The following is a 12564-nucleotide window of genomic DNA, read 5'->3' as shown; positions in this document are numbered from 1 at the left end:
TTTGCCCCCCCCCCCCCTTAAGATTCCTTCTTTCACACATTCTTTCTCTGAACCTTTTAAGTCTCATTTGGAGTCTTGCTTTATTTTACTGTCTAGCCCTCCCCTGCTCCTCCCCTGCTCCTGCTCCTCCCCTCCCCCGCTCTTCCACTGACAGTGCCAACCCCCCCCCCACCCCCCCAGTATTATGTGAGGAAGCCAGATGAGGAGTTGCTGGATGTTTTTTTTTGTCTATAAGGGAGATTAACAGTGACTTACAGCCATCCCCTCGTTACTAACGACTCACTAACCTCAGCGTGTTCGTTAACGGTTTGTCGTTGCACTCATTAGTTTCTTCGCCACGTTAATTAACGACAGATTGATTAGAGCCAATGATTTATTACTTTTGTTCCAAGGTGGCAAGGTTTAAGCTAGCCGGTCACAGCGAGGCGTTCCACTGCCATGTTGGTCGACCAGCGGCCAATCAGCATTTTTTTTTTTTTTCTTTTGTTTTCTACAGGTGACCTTCGACCTGATGATTAAATAAAGTTTAGAGAAGTTTTTACCTGGGAGCCAATGATGATGTCATCGCTGTGCTGAAGTCACAGCTCATTGTAATAAATCATGAGAGGATTTTATAAAATAAAAGCACCGCCACTGTTCTGTACATCCAACCTGACTGGTTCTTTTTTACAGCTAGCGGCAGTACGTTTCCCTCTGTTTGTTTGTTGTGGAGTACAAATCTGAAAGATCAGGGCACACCTTTATACTTCCTGTTAAACAGACGCCACGTTTTATTAACCTGCAGCCATGTGGCATCAGAATAATCAAAGTTCCTGACTGACACCTGAACGCCCCTCTGGACGCCACAACTGACAGTCTGAAAATGTTGGCATCATTGTAATATTAGCTGTAACGATGCCTCTTCCTCATCTTCACCCGGTGACAGGATCCATAGTGAAGGCAGCTTTAGAATATTTAATATATAATTTACTTCATAAAGATTAAAGCAAAACTCACATATAAAAACATGAATAACGTAATAGTATCTTAGGATAATTTAGTGATAAATGTATTTACAGTACTGTGCAGAAGTTTTACGCAGGTGTGGACAAACTAAAGTAAGAATACTTTCAAAAAGTGAACTGATGCTGTTTGAAGGTGACAGCAAGTCAGAGCAAATATTGATTAGATGTAGATTTTTCTTCTGTTCACACTTTCTATTTTATTAATTGATCAATTTAATCTAACGTCTGAAAACTTTCAGACTTTACTGCAGTTTCCTTCACCCGTATATGACAGGACTGGATATTACTACAGTAGAAGTATAAAAATATATGTACAGCCTCAGACAGGTGAGTGTTTACAGTCCAGGTAAGAATCTCCCAGCAGCCTTTGCTGCGTCAGTGACTATTCAAACGCAGCTGCAGACTTCTCTTGAGTTTCTAGAAAAACTTTATTGATCACAGAGAGAAGACAGTGATCAGCTCTACAGTCCTGCTGTTACTGAACATTCATCCGTTATCGATCAGTGATTATCAGCTGCTTCCTCCACCAGCTTCAGGATTGGTTGCAGCTGCTCTTCCAACGAGGGGGCGTCAGCCTCATTAGTGATGAGCCAATCAAATTCAACCCCACTGTCCAACCCGCACTCTGACTCCGCATCGTCCACACCTGAGAGACAGACAGGTAGAAAGACAGACAGGTAAACTACCACTGACTGCATCGTCCTCACCTGAGAGACAGACCGGTAGAGAGACAGACAGGTAAACCTACCTGCAGTGAAGATCCACCCCCTCTGTTGCCGTGTTTTTTCTGAACTTTGAACTCTGACAGTTTGAGTCTGTCGAGGAAACTCTGACCAGAACCACTGCAGGTCTGACAGCCGCCGTGCATCACTCACCATCTGACCAATCAGAGAGCAGAGACCATCACATACCACCTGACCAATCAGAGAGCATCACTCACCACCTAGGAGCAGGAGGAAGAGACATCAGGGACTCACCCAGACAGGTTGCCTTGCTCCTCTGGTTGCTAGGCGACAGAAGAACCCAGGGTCCTGGCTGCGGCGAGTTTCTCCCCAGCGAATCATATCGGCCCGATACTGCTCCTTATAAAGACCAGGACCCAACAGCTGGTCCAGGTCCAGATTGTGTTCCTGCAGATCCAACAGAACCAGTATCACTCAGCAGGCCTCATGGTCAGCTCTTGGTCTCACCTGTGCGTACAGGTGTTGGTCTCACCTTAGCATACTGCTGCTTGAGAGGTCCAGACAGGCGGATGACGCAGCAAGCATCAGATCCTAAACTGCAGAAGCAGGAGAGACATCATCCAGGTGGAGTTTATATTTAAAGTTTTCATCACTCGCAGCACTTTTCTTGTTTCCAGTAGAATGAGCTCCCAGAGGAGGAGCTTCTGCAGCTCTGAGCAGTTTGTTCAGGAGGAACATGAATAAAACGATGCTCTGCAGCGTCTCCATGAGACCAGGACCGGTTCACTTCTGAGACTCGCGGAGGGTTAGTTTAACCTTATCAGAACCGGCTTCTGGTGTGATTTCAACATTCGCAGCAGACTAACAGCATCTTAATTCCTGTTGAAATGACGATTGTTGTAAACCAAATATTCTCAATGTCACAATAAAAATCGTCCTGATACTAAATAAGCTCCTCCTCCAAACCCCAGTTAGAGACAGATCATCAGATCTTTCAGGTAACGTTCAAGACAACTTTTAACTATAAAAGGACAAACAATCAAACTTGGTTGGGAAGGATCTTTTTCCGTAAGTGACTGGACAGACAGGTGGAGTACACCTGGACAAGTAGCAGCCAATCACAGGGACGGACAACCTGTGATCCATCAGCTGGATTAATGAGCTTTAACAGGCGAGACCAATTATTGATCAGTTCTGACGTCCCCTGTTAATGGTTTTATTTCCATTCTCTTGGATCACGTGACCTCCTCACAAACTGACTCAAACAAACTGATATTTACCGGTTGTGGATCAGGTCCGTCACATAATCTTTTCCGGACTTCCGTTTCCCGCTGAAGACCAGAACCAGTTTGGGTTCAGAGACTCGGTCCTCCATCTGTCCTCAGTGATCACATATCGATCAGCTGCTGCTTTCTATCAGCGCGTGCTCCGACAGTCGGACCACCGCGGCTCGGTACCGTAATTATCCGAACAAACACGAAGCGCTTCCGATCTAAACTTCTGTCAGACACCGGAGGGCTCGTCCGGTCACTAATCGATATCAGTCCGATTGGATATTGATCACGTGGCGTGTGAAGTCTGTTTGTGAAGATAAATATGGAAATATTCCGGAGTGTTTTTCCAAAGTGACGCCATTTTAGACACATTACGGTAACTCGTGACCGTCGTCACGCTCTGACTGAACCACCCTCACGCATGCGCAACAGGAAGTTGAACCGCCCCTATTATTATTATTATTTAACCTATGGGTTAAACGAAAGTTTTGTGGGTCTGAGCCGGTCTGGTCTTCTCCGCTAGGTGTCTTTATAAACTCTTCTATAAAATAATTTAAATACAAAGTTTAATATGTGGTGACTCGCGCCTCCATGTTGGTTTGATCCGGGTCAAAGGTCACCAGCTGTTGAACAAGATGGCGGCCGCCGTGTTTTGGAGGAAAGCAGAGTTTTTCAGATCAGCGCGGGCTTCAGTGCACCAGGTGAGAAAACTTCTTAAAGTACTTTAAAACGGCCGGAGCCGCAAACACAACATCCATAATCGATAATCAGCCGGGCTTCTGGCGGGAAATGGACGTTACCTGCTGCAGCTCACCTTTCACCCGCATCCTCGTGCACGCGCTTTGCAGCTCAGAGTGCACGTGGCAGATTTAATCTTCTTTATTTCAGAATAAATCATTTGTTTTCTGTGAAATTTAAAGTGTCTCCATCAAGTCTGGAGGGGACCAGGTTTACAGGGAAGACCAGAACCAGAACAGGGTCATCTCAGAAGCGGCGGTGTACACAGTGTTCAGATCCAGTACTTAATAGCTCACTGTAAAATACTCAGTTATAAGTAAAAGTACTGCATTGAAAATGTTACCAAGTATAATCAGTAAAATCTACTTAAAGTATTAAAAGTACTCACTGCAGTAAAATGTCCCCTGTGATCAGAGTATTCTTCCTCCTCTTTAAAGTACAGCAGGATGCTGCTGCTGTAGTTGTTGAGGTTGAACTGATCAGTTTCAGACTGCAGCTGATGATTCTTTTCATTCTGGATCAATCTGCTGATTATTTTCTCCATTAATGGATTGTGAAATGAAAACCATGAGACATGTTGTCCCAGTTTCTCAGAGAGACTCCTTCAGTCAGTCCAAACCTCCAAATAACATAAATAATAAAAAGGAAAAGCCGCAGATCTTCACCTCAAATGTTTTCACATGAAAAAAGACTTCAACGATTATCAGAATAACTAAAGAACTAATGGAGCAGCTGCACTTTCTAAACTGTTGGAGTTTAATTTATAACTAAGCATCAGATTTCAGAAACTCTTCATGTGTCTTTGTAAAGTGACTGAAGCTGTCAGAGAAATGTAGTGAAGTAAAAAGTACTACATCTCCCTCTGAGACGGAGCAGAAGGAGAAAGTACTCAAGTACCTTTCATTACTACTTTATTGCCACCAGGTGGTGCACTAACACCGGCATCAGGTCACTTTCAGGAGAGTGACCAGCAGACCAATCAGACGACAGGTCAGCTTGTTGTTGCCCTCTGGGGTAAAAAGCAACATTCTCAGGGACCAGAGGGGATTTTCCATATATAACCAGCTGCAGCGCGAATGAGCAGGAAGCTGGACTTCCGCAGAGAAGATGCCACGCACAGAACGTGATGGCGTTTATCTCGGCCCACATATATCCCCTAAGTGTTGTCTTTTTGGATAAACTTTATTGACACTTTAAGCAGACAGACAGAAAGTCAAACATGAAGGCATCATACCAGAAAAGATATTTCATAAATCAGAATCAGAAGGAGCTTTATTGCCAAGTTGTGTTTTACACATACGAGGAATTTGCTGTGGTGATGATGTGCTACAGGCAGACAAACAGCTGACTAAATATGAATACATGTAGAAATATACACTGCTCAAAAAAATAAAGGGAACACTTAAACAACACAATGTAACTCCAAGTCAATCACATTCCTGTGAAATCAAACTGTCCACTTAGGAAGCAACACTGATTGACAATCAATTTCACATGCTGTTGTGCAAATGGAAAAGACAACAGGTGGAAATTATAGGCAATTAGAAAGACACCCCCAATAAAGGAGTGGTTCTGCAGGCGGTGACCACAGACCACTTCTCAGTTCCTGTGCTTCCTGGCTGATGTTTTGGCGGTGCTTTCACTCTAGTGGTAGCGTGAGACGGAGTCTACAACCCACACAAGTGGCTCAGGTAGTGCAGCTCATCCAGGATGGCACATCAATGCGAGCTGTGGCAAGGTTTGCTGTGTCTGTCAGTGTAGTGTTCAGAGCACGGAGGCGCTACCAGGAGACAGGCCAGTACATCAGGAGACGTGGAGGAGGCTGCAGCAGCAGGACCGCTACCTCCACTTTGTGCAAGGAGGAGCAGGAGGAGCACTGCCAGAGCCCTGCAAAATGACCTCCAGCAGGCCACAAATGTGCATGTGTCTGCTCAGACGGTCAGAAACAGACTCCATGAGGGTGGTACGAGGGCCCGACGTCCACAGGTGGGGGTTGTGCTTACAGCCCAACACCGTGCAGGACGTTTGGCGTTTGCCAGAGAACACCAAGATTGGCAAATTCGCCACTGGCGCCCTGTGCTCTTCACAGATGAAAGCAGGTTCACACTGAGCACATGTGACAGACGTGACAGAGTTTGGAGACGCCGTGGAGAACGTTCTGCTGCCTGCAACATCCTCCAGCATGACCGGTTTGGCGGTGGGTCAGTAATGGTGTGGGGTGGCATTTCTTTGGGGGGCCGCACAGCCCTCCATGTTCTCGCCAGAGGTAGTCTAAGTGTAGTGTGGTTATCCACTTTGATTTTGAGTGCGACTCCAAATCCAGACCTCCATGGGTTGATAAACTTGATTTCCATTGATAATTTGTGTGATTTTGTTGTCAGCACATTCAACTATGTAAAGAAAGGAGTATTTAATGAGATTATTTCTTTCATTCAGATCTAGGATGTGTTATTTTAGTGTTCCCTTTATTTTTGTGAGCAGTGTATATACAGGTGCTGGTCATGTAATTAGAATATCATCAAAAAGTTGATTTATTTCAGTAATTCCATTCAAAAAGTGAAACTTGTATAATGTATACATTCATTCCACACAGTCTGATATATTTCAAGTGTTCATTCCTTTTAATTTTGATATGACAACTAATGAAAACCCCAAAATCAGTATCTCAGAAAATTAGAATATTGTGAAAAGGTTCAATATTGAAGACACCTGGTGCCACACTCTAATCAGCTAATTAACTCCAAACACCTGCAAAGGCCTTTAAATGGTCTCTCAGTCTAGTTCTGTAGGCTACACAATCATGGGGAAGACTGCTGACTTGACAGCTGTCCAAAAGACGACCATTGACACCTTGCACAAGAAGGGCAAGACACAAAAGGTCATTGCTAAAGAGGCAGGCTGTTCACAGAGCTCTGTGTCCAAGCACATTAATAGAGAGGTGAGGGGAAGGAAAAGATGTGGTAGAAAAAAGTGTACAAGCAATACGGATAACCTGGAGAGGATTGTGAAACAAAACCTATTCAAAAATGTGGGGGAGATTCACAAAGAGTGGACTGCAGCTGGAGTCAGTGCTTCAAGAACCACCACGCACAGACGTATGCAAGACATGGGTTTCAGCTGTCGCATTCCTTCAAGCCACTCCTGAACAAGACACGTCAGAAGCGTCTCGCCTGGGCTAAAGACAAAAAGGACTGGACTGCTGCTGAGTGGTCCAAATTTATGTTCTCTGATGAAAGCAAACCTCATGCTTCCTGCTGCTGACCAACTTTATGGAGATGCAGATTTCATTTTCCAACAGGACTTGACACCTGCACACAGTGCCAAAGCTACCAATACCTGGTTTAAGGACCATGGTATCCCTGTTCTTAATTGGCCAGCAAACTGGCCTGACCTTAACCCTATAGAAAATCTATGGGGTATTGTGAAGAGGAAGATAAGATACGCCAGACCCAACAATGCAGAAGAGCTGAAGGCCACTATCAGAGCAACCTGGGCTCTCATAACACCTGAGCAGTGCCACAGACTGATCGACTCCATGCCACGCCGCATCGCTGCAGTAATTCAGGCAAAAGGAGCCCCAACTAAGTATTGAGTGCTGGACATGCTCATACTTTTCATGTTCATACTTTTCAGTTGGCCAACATTTCTAAAAATCCTTTTTTTGTATTGGTCTTAAGTAATATTCTAATTTTCTGAGATACTGAATTTGGGGTTTTCATTAGTTGTCAGTTTTAATCATCACAATTAAATGAAATAAACATTTGAAATAAATCAGTCTGTGAGGAATGAATGAATGAATGAATGAATATATCCATGTTTCACTTTTGAATGGAATTACTGAAGTAAATCAACTTTTTGATGATATTTTAATTATATGACCAGCACCTGTAAATATGGAATACACAAAGGCGAGTTATATATAAATTGATAAAATAGAAAAATATAGTACAATGATTAACAATTAACAACAAGAGGGCCTCTGGAGGCAGTAAGGGGGCCATTGAGGGCAGTAAGGTGGCCTCTGGGGGCAGTAAGGAGGCCACTGAGGGCAGTAAGGAAGCATCTGGAGGCAGTAAGGGGGCCTCTGGGGGCAGTAAGGAGGCCACTGAGGGCAGTAAGGGGGCCTCTGGGGGCAGTAAGGGGGCCTCTGGAGGCAGTAAGGTGGCCACTGAGGGCAGTAAGGGGGCCTCTGGAGGCAGTAAGGAGGCCATTGAGGGCAGTACGGTGGCCTCTGGGGGCAGTACGGGGGCCTCTGGAGGCAGTAAGGAGGCCACTGAGGGCAGTAAGGAGGCCACTGAGGGCAGTAAGGGGGCCATTGAGGGCAGTAAGGGGGCCTCTGGAAAGTGTTTGGCCCATTAGTGTCCACTGTGTTGGACTTTTATCACGGCGCTGCTTCTGTCTGTAACTGGAGAAATATAGAATAGAAAAATGACAAAGCGATCTCAGAAAGGTTTGCAGCTTTTAAAGGTTGTATTCAGGCTGTCAAACCAACGTGAAACAAATGAAGACAGAAGCTAAAGTCTAGCGACCACAGAGTAAGAGTGAAGCACTGCATCGCCTGACGATCTTAAGGATCAACACTGTTCCAGGTCTCTGTTCCCTATTCCAGTCATTAGAAAGCAGGACAGCAGGGCTTTATGACGTTACATTCTGCAGGAAGTTAGCTAGCATTAGCTTACTGACATCACATTAGGATCAATCCACAGTGACATTTCTCTGGATTTGTTTTGGGTTTTGGAAAGAGAATAAACTTCTCCTGTCTACCTCTCAGGGTCACGACTGTCACTGTTAAGTTAAAGGGAAGGTGTTCAGTCACTGAATTCTGTCTCAGCATTGCTGTTTTATAGTCATGTAAAACACTAGTTGTTACGAATCTCATGTCTAGACGCCATCTTGGAATCCTTTAAACTTGGTAGCATTAGGTGCTTTCGAGATGACGGTGGCTGACTTTTGCTGACTTGATAGTCTAACGTGAGCTGCAAGCGACTGCAGTGGCGGGAATAAAAATGGCGCTGGTCAAGTTGGACACATTCTACCTGCGTGAGCTCACTGAGAGCTGAGATCAATGACTGATCTCGCAGTATTTGCAAAGGAAAACGCATTGAGACCAGGCAAAAGGTGGTTCCAACTGCGGCCCCCGGACTCGGCGCCTTCTCATCACTGTGGGGCCTGGACAGCACAGAGTTCTTCAGTCATATAAATATTGATCTGTATTCATTGTGATTACTAATATTTCAATGTTTTGGGGACATTTATGTTTTTGTAATGAATGAATAAATAGTTTTAACTTGTAAATAGTAAACATGGAGACCACCTGAGTCTAGCTTTAAAAACCGTGACAGGTGGAGTCAGGAAGTAGGAGAAGGCTCTAAACTCTGTTCTTTTCAATGTTTTCTCTCAGTCATGGTTCCACAGCTCGGTGCTCCTTCGTCAGCAGTCCGATTCTCCTCCTCCTCAGTCGGAGTTCTTCCCTCCGGCGGAAGGCGCCATGTTGCCACCAGGAAGTTTCACCAATAGAGTGGCGTTCATCACAGGAGGGGGGACGGGACTGGGCCGAGCCATGACCACCACCCTGTCACAGCTGGGAGCTCAGTGTGTCATCGCCAGCAGGTCAGAGGTCACACTGTATAACTAACCCCCAAAATAAAAAACAAACCAGGTCAGAGGTTCTCAGTCATCCAGGTCATAGTTATCCAACGAAGGTTAAAGTCCAGGGCAACTGGACTTGGTTGAAGATACTAGAAGATGTTTTGTCACTCATCCGAGAGACTGACTAGCTGGTAGCGAAACTCAGCTATTTAACCTCTATGGGATTGTTAGTTAGGATCGTCGATACCGCTGGTTCGTTAGTGCTCCTGGCTGTGGTAATGACAGTTGTCATGGTCGTTCTAGCCACCCGTGACCAAGTCTGAACAACCACAATGTCACAGCCCGGCTCATGGACTGGACAAAAACGGGAGACATACAGGGAAGCTAAATGACAAAGTGATTTGTTAGTAAGAAAATAAGCAAAACCAGTGAGTGGGAAGAATGTGTAAAGTCAGTAGTGTAGGGAGCGGATGAGTGAAAAACAAAGACAAGAAACCAAACAAAGGAAGCTGTGAGATGAGGAGGTCCAACAAGACTGACTGCTGCTCTGGCTTATATGCATGGGGCACACCGGGCCCAGGTGTGTCCCATGCCGCTGATTACCCTGCCAATCAGGTCTGCAGCCCTGGAGACAGAAAGCACACCAACAGCAGTATGAACCCTGCAGAGGGGCCGTCACAGGCATCTTCACCTGAGGCCAATAGGTTATGTTTGTTGAGTTTCCTGGGAAGTGATGAAAGGACAGCATTGTAAGTGGGGGATAAGTGGTGGCGTAGACCCCCTCCTCTGTTCAGTGACAGCTTCTCAGCCCGGGTGTAGATGGCTTCCCTGACACCTCTTTCAAACCATCCATCTTCTCTGTCTAAGATGTGCACCTGGTGGTCCTCAAACGAGTGTCCTCTGTCCTTCAGATGTAAGTAAACTGCAGAGTCTTGACCTGAGGAGTTGGCCCTTCTGTGTTGAGCCATGCGTTTGTGTCGTGGTTGTTTAGTCTCCCCAATATACAGGTCTGTGCATTCCTCACTGCATTGGACCGCATACACTAGATTGCTTTTCTTGTGCTTGGGTGTGCGGTCTTTGCGATGGACCAGCATCTGTCTTAGCATGGTCTTTGGTTTAAAAAACACAGGGTTGTTGCAGGGTTCTGATGACCCGTAGCTTGTGCTCCTGTGGGTGGTAGGAATCGAAGAGTAGGGTCCGTGTGTGGGTTTTCTGTAAACCCCAATGTGCAGGCTCCTGTCCTTTCCAGTGTGTACGGCACAGTCCAGGAAAGCTAAACTGTTGTTGTGGACATTGTGGTCTTGTAGCAGCCTTTTCCTTAAAAACAGGTCAGAGGTCACATTAACCCCCCCCCCCCCCCCCATTCTTATTACAGAATTAAAAAAATGCTTCTCTATGCAGACGACACTCTGCTTTATTTACAACTAAAACAAATCCCAAACTGGAGAATGTGAATTAGAATAAGGATTTCCATATTTATAAGTTTATCCATATGTGACGGACTGAAGAAAACATCAGCTACAACTTAATTTTATGACCTTTTCATGAACGTTCCTCACAGAGTTGCAGTACTTAGTTAGATGAAATTGATAAATCCTGACTTCATGCATTTGTGCCTATTGTTCAGGAAGTTGGATGTCCTGCAGAAAACAGCCGAGGAGATCAGCCGCCAGACTGGAAACAAGGTGACAAACCAGAATCAGACCGGACTGGACTAGATCAAAGCAGACTGACCTGGAGCCTCATGTTCAAACACTAAACAGGGCTTCAGAGACTCGTACAACATCTTCCAAAGCAAAAATTTGGATTTCAATTAAATTTTCTTTATAAAGCACCAATTGATAGAGCAGGTGTAGACCGTCCTCTCTGTAATAATATTACAGTTACACATCATAGCGCTTTCTGTTAGCTGTGCAGCTGAAGGTCCCATTAGCTAGCTGAGTCTGTCTGGACTGGGATCTTGGCGCCCAGGCCTGAAAACCACCTCCTCCCGGTGGTCCAAAGTTCCTTTGCCACTAGTGTAAACATCAACACTCCCTGGATGCCCAAGCTCCCAGTCCAGCCAGTCAGCTAAGCTAAAAGGACCACTAGCTGCATGGCTAACTGAGCTAATTACCTAACAATAGCAGTAGTTAGCGTGAGAGGGAAAATAAAAATATTGTCTGTGTCCGAAATCCCCACTCATTCACAACTCCCTACCCCCTCTGTAGGGAGTTGTATGTAGAGCACTATATAGGGAGCTCACTCGCATTATTAAAACAACACTTTTGGACACTACTCCGGGTTATTTTGGCGCCGTTAATTACGTCATTGCTGTCGGACAATCATTTTTTTCCTATCAGCGCAGTGCATGATGGTATATATGGTTTGGTTAGTGACCATTGGTTGTACACTACTTTTCAAAATACATTCTGGATACATTGAGTGGACTATATAGGGTATAATAATTATCACTATACATTCGGACAGCACTATGAAATGGCGTAGTAGTAGTGGGTGATTTCGGACACAGCCACCGTCAGGTGTTTGATGGTGACAGGATGGTGTCAGACTCACCTCTCTGCTAAGTTCAATGTGAATATCTGATTCTGGAGGCCACTGGCTCCCCGTGGTCTCCAGAATCATATTCAAGTCACTAATGCTTGCAGAGTGACTACTGGGTCTGCACCCATCTACCTAAACTCCATAATACAAGTTTACATTCCTTCTCGGTCACTACACTCCTCTAACAAACGCCGCCGGGTTCTGCCATCCCTTCACACAAAGCAATCCCAGTCCCGACTGTTCTCATCTGTGACACCCAGATGGTGGAATGAGCTACCACACGCCATCAGAGCAGGGACATCCCTCTCTGACTTCAAGAAGCTCTTCAAAACTCATCTCTTCTGAGAACACTTCCTCTTACTCCTAACATCTAACGTGCACTTCCTGTGCTCTTCTTCTTATAATAATATAATAATATTCTTTATTTGTAGAGCACTTTTCAAAAACAAGTTACAAAGTGCTTTAACAAGTGTAAAGACAATAATACCCAAGAGACAATAATATAAAAACAATACAAGATAAAAGCATGAAAACATTGAAAAGACTAAAATACACGTTTAAGATAAAGCTAAAATTAGTAAAGTACAATAAAATAAAAGGGATAAAATAAAGTCAAATAAGATCGTGAAAGGCTCTCCTATAAAAGTATGTTTTAAGAAGGGACTTAAAAGAGTTCACTGACTCAGCCGACCTGATTTCCTCGGGCAGGCTGTTCCAGAGCCTCGGGGCCCT

The 12564-nt window shown here is 44.9% G+C and overlaps 2 protein-coding genes across 3 annotated transcripts; one reads left to right on the top strand and one right to left on the bottom strand.

Moving 5' to 3' along the window:
- Nucleotides 1–1413: 1413 nt before the first annotated feature.
- pmvk (phosphomevalonate kinase) lies at nucleotides 1414–4309 on the bottom strand. Of its 2 annotated transcripts, none has more exons than XM_046046097.1 (5): nucleotides 4088–4309; nucleotides 2220–2283; nucleotides 1982–2134; nucleotides 1753–1882; nucleotides 1414–1650 (listed from the first exon to the last, which is right to left on the bottom strand). In XM_046046097.1, the coding sequence occupies exons 1-5, from the start codon at nucleotides 4210–4212 to the stop codon at nucleotides 1505–1507; spliced, it is 618 nt and encodes a 205-aa protein (XP_045902053.1). In that variant the 5' UTR covers nucleotides 4213–4309; the 3' UTR covers nucleotides 1414–1504. The 2 variants fall into 2 exon arrangements, with proteins under 2 accessions (XP_045902053.1, XP_045902054.1); XM_046046098.1 differs by lacking the exon at nucleotides 4088–4309 and adding an exon at nucleotides 2968–3188.
- Nucleotides 3460–11042, top strand: LOC123969010 (2,4-dienoyl-CoA reductase [(3E)-enoyl-CoA-producing], mitochondrial-like). The gene is made up of 3 exons (XM_046046100.1): nucleotides 3460–3662; nucleotides 9101–9309; nucleotides 10916–11042. The coding sequence occupies exons 1-3, from the start codon at nucleotides 3597–3599 to the stop codon at nucleotides 11004–11006; spliced, it is 366 nt and encodes a 121-aa protein (XP_045902056.1). The 5' UTR covers nucleotides 3460–3596; the 3' UTR covers nucleotides 11007–11042.
- Nucleotides 11043–12564: the final 1522 nt, after the last annotated feature.

The sequence above is a fragment of the Micropterus dolomieu genome, linkage group LG03 (assembly GCF_021292245.1).
Source record: "Micropterus dolomieu isolate WLL.071019.BEF.003 ecotype Adirondacks linkage group LG03, ASM2129224v1, whole genome shotgun sequence".
Classification (NCBI taxonomy): Eukaryota; Metazoa; Chordata; class Actinopteri; order Centrarchiformes; family Centrarchidae; genus Micropterus; species Micropterus dolomieu.
This window is presented reverse-complemented; position numbering and strand designations above follow the sequence as displayed.

Coding starts and splice junctions, on each gene's coding strand:
- LOC123969010 (XM_046046100.1), top strand. CDS start 3,597: ATGGCGGCCGCCGTGTTTTGGAGGAAAGCAGAGTTTTTCAGATCAGCG. Junction 3,663..9,100: donor CGCGGGCTTCAGTGCACCAG/GTGAGAAAACTT, acceptor GTTTTCTCTCAG/TCATGGTTCCACAGCTCGGT. Junction 9,310..10,915: donor CAGTGTGTCATCGCCAGCAG/GTCAGAGGTCAC, acceptor CCTATTGTTCAG/GAAGTTGGATGTCCTGCAGA.
- pmvk (XM_046046097.1), bottom strand. CDS start 4,212: ATGAAAAGAATCATCAGCTGCAGTCTGAAACTGATCAGTTCAACCTCA. Junction 2,284..4,087: donor ACAGGGGACATTTTACTGCA/GTGAGTACTTTT, acceptor CTGCTTCTGCAG/TTTAGGATCTGATGCTTGCT. Junction 2,135..2,219: donor TCAAGCAGCAGTATGCTAAG/GTGAGACCAACA, acceptor TTGGATCTGCAG/GAACACAATCTGGACCTGGA.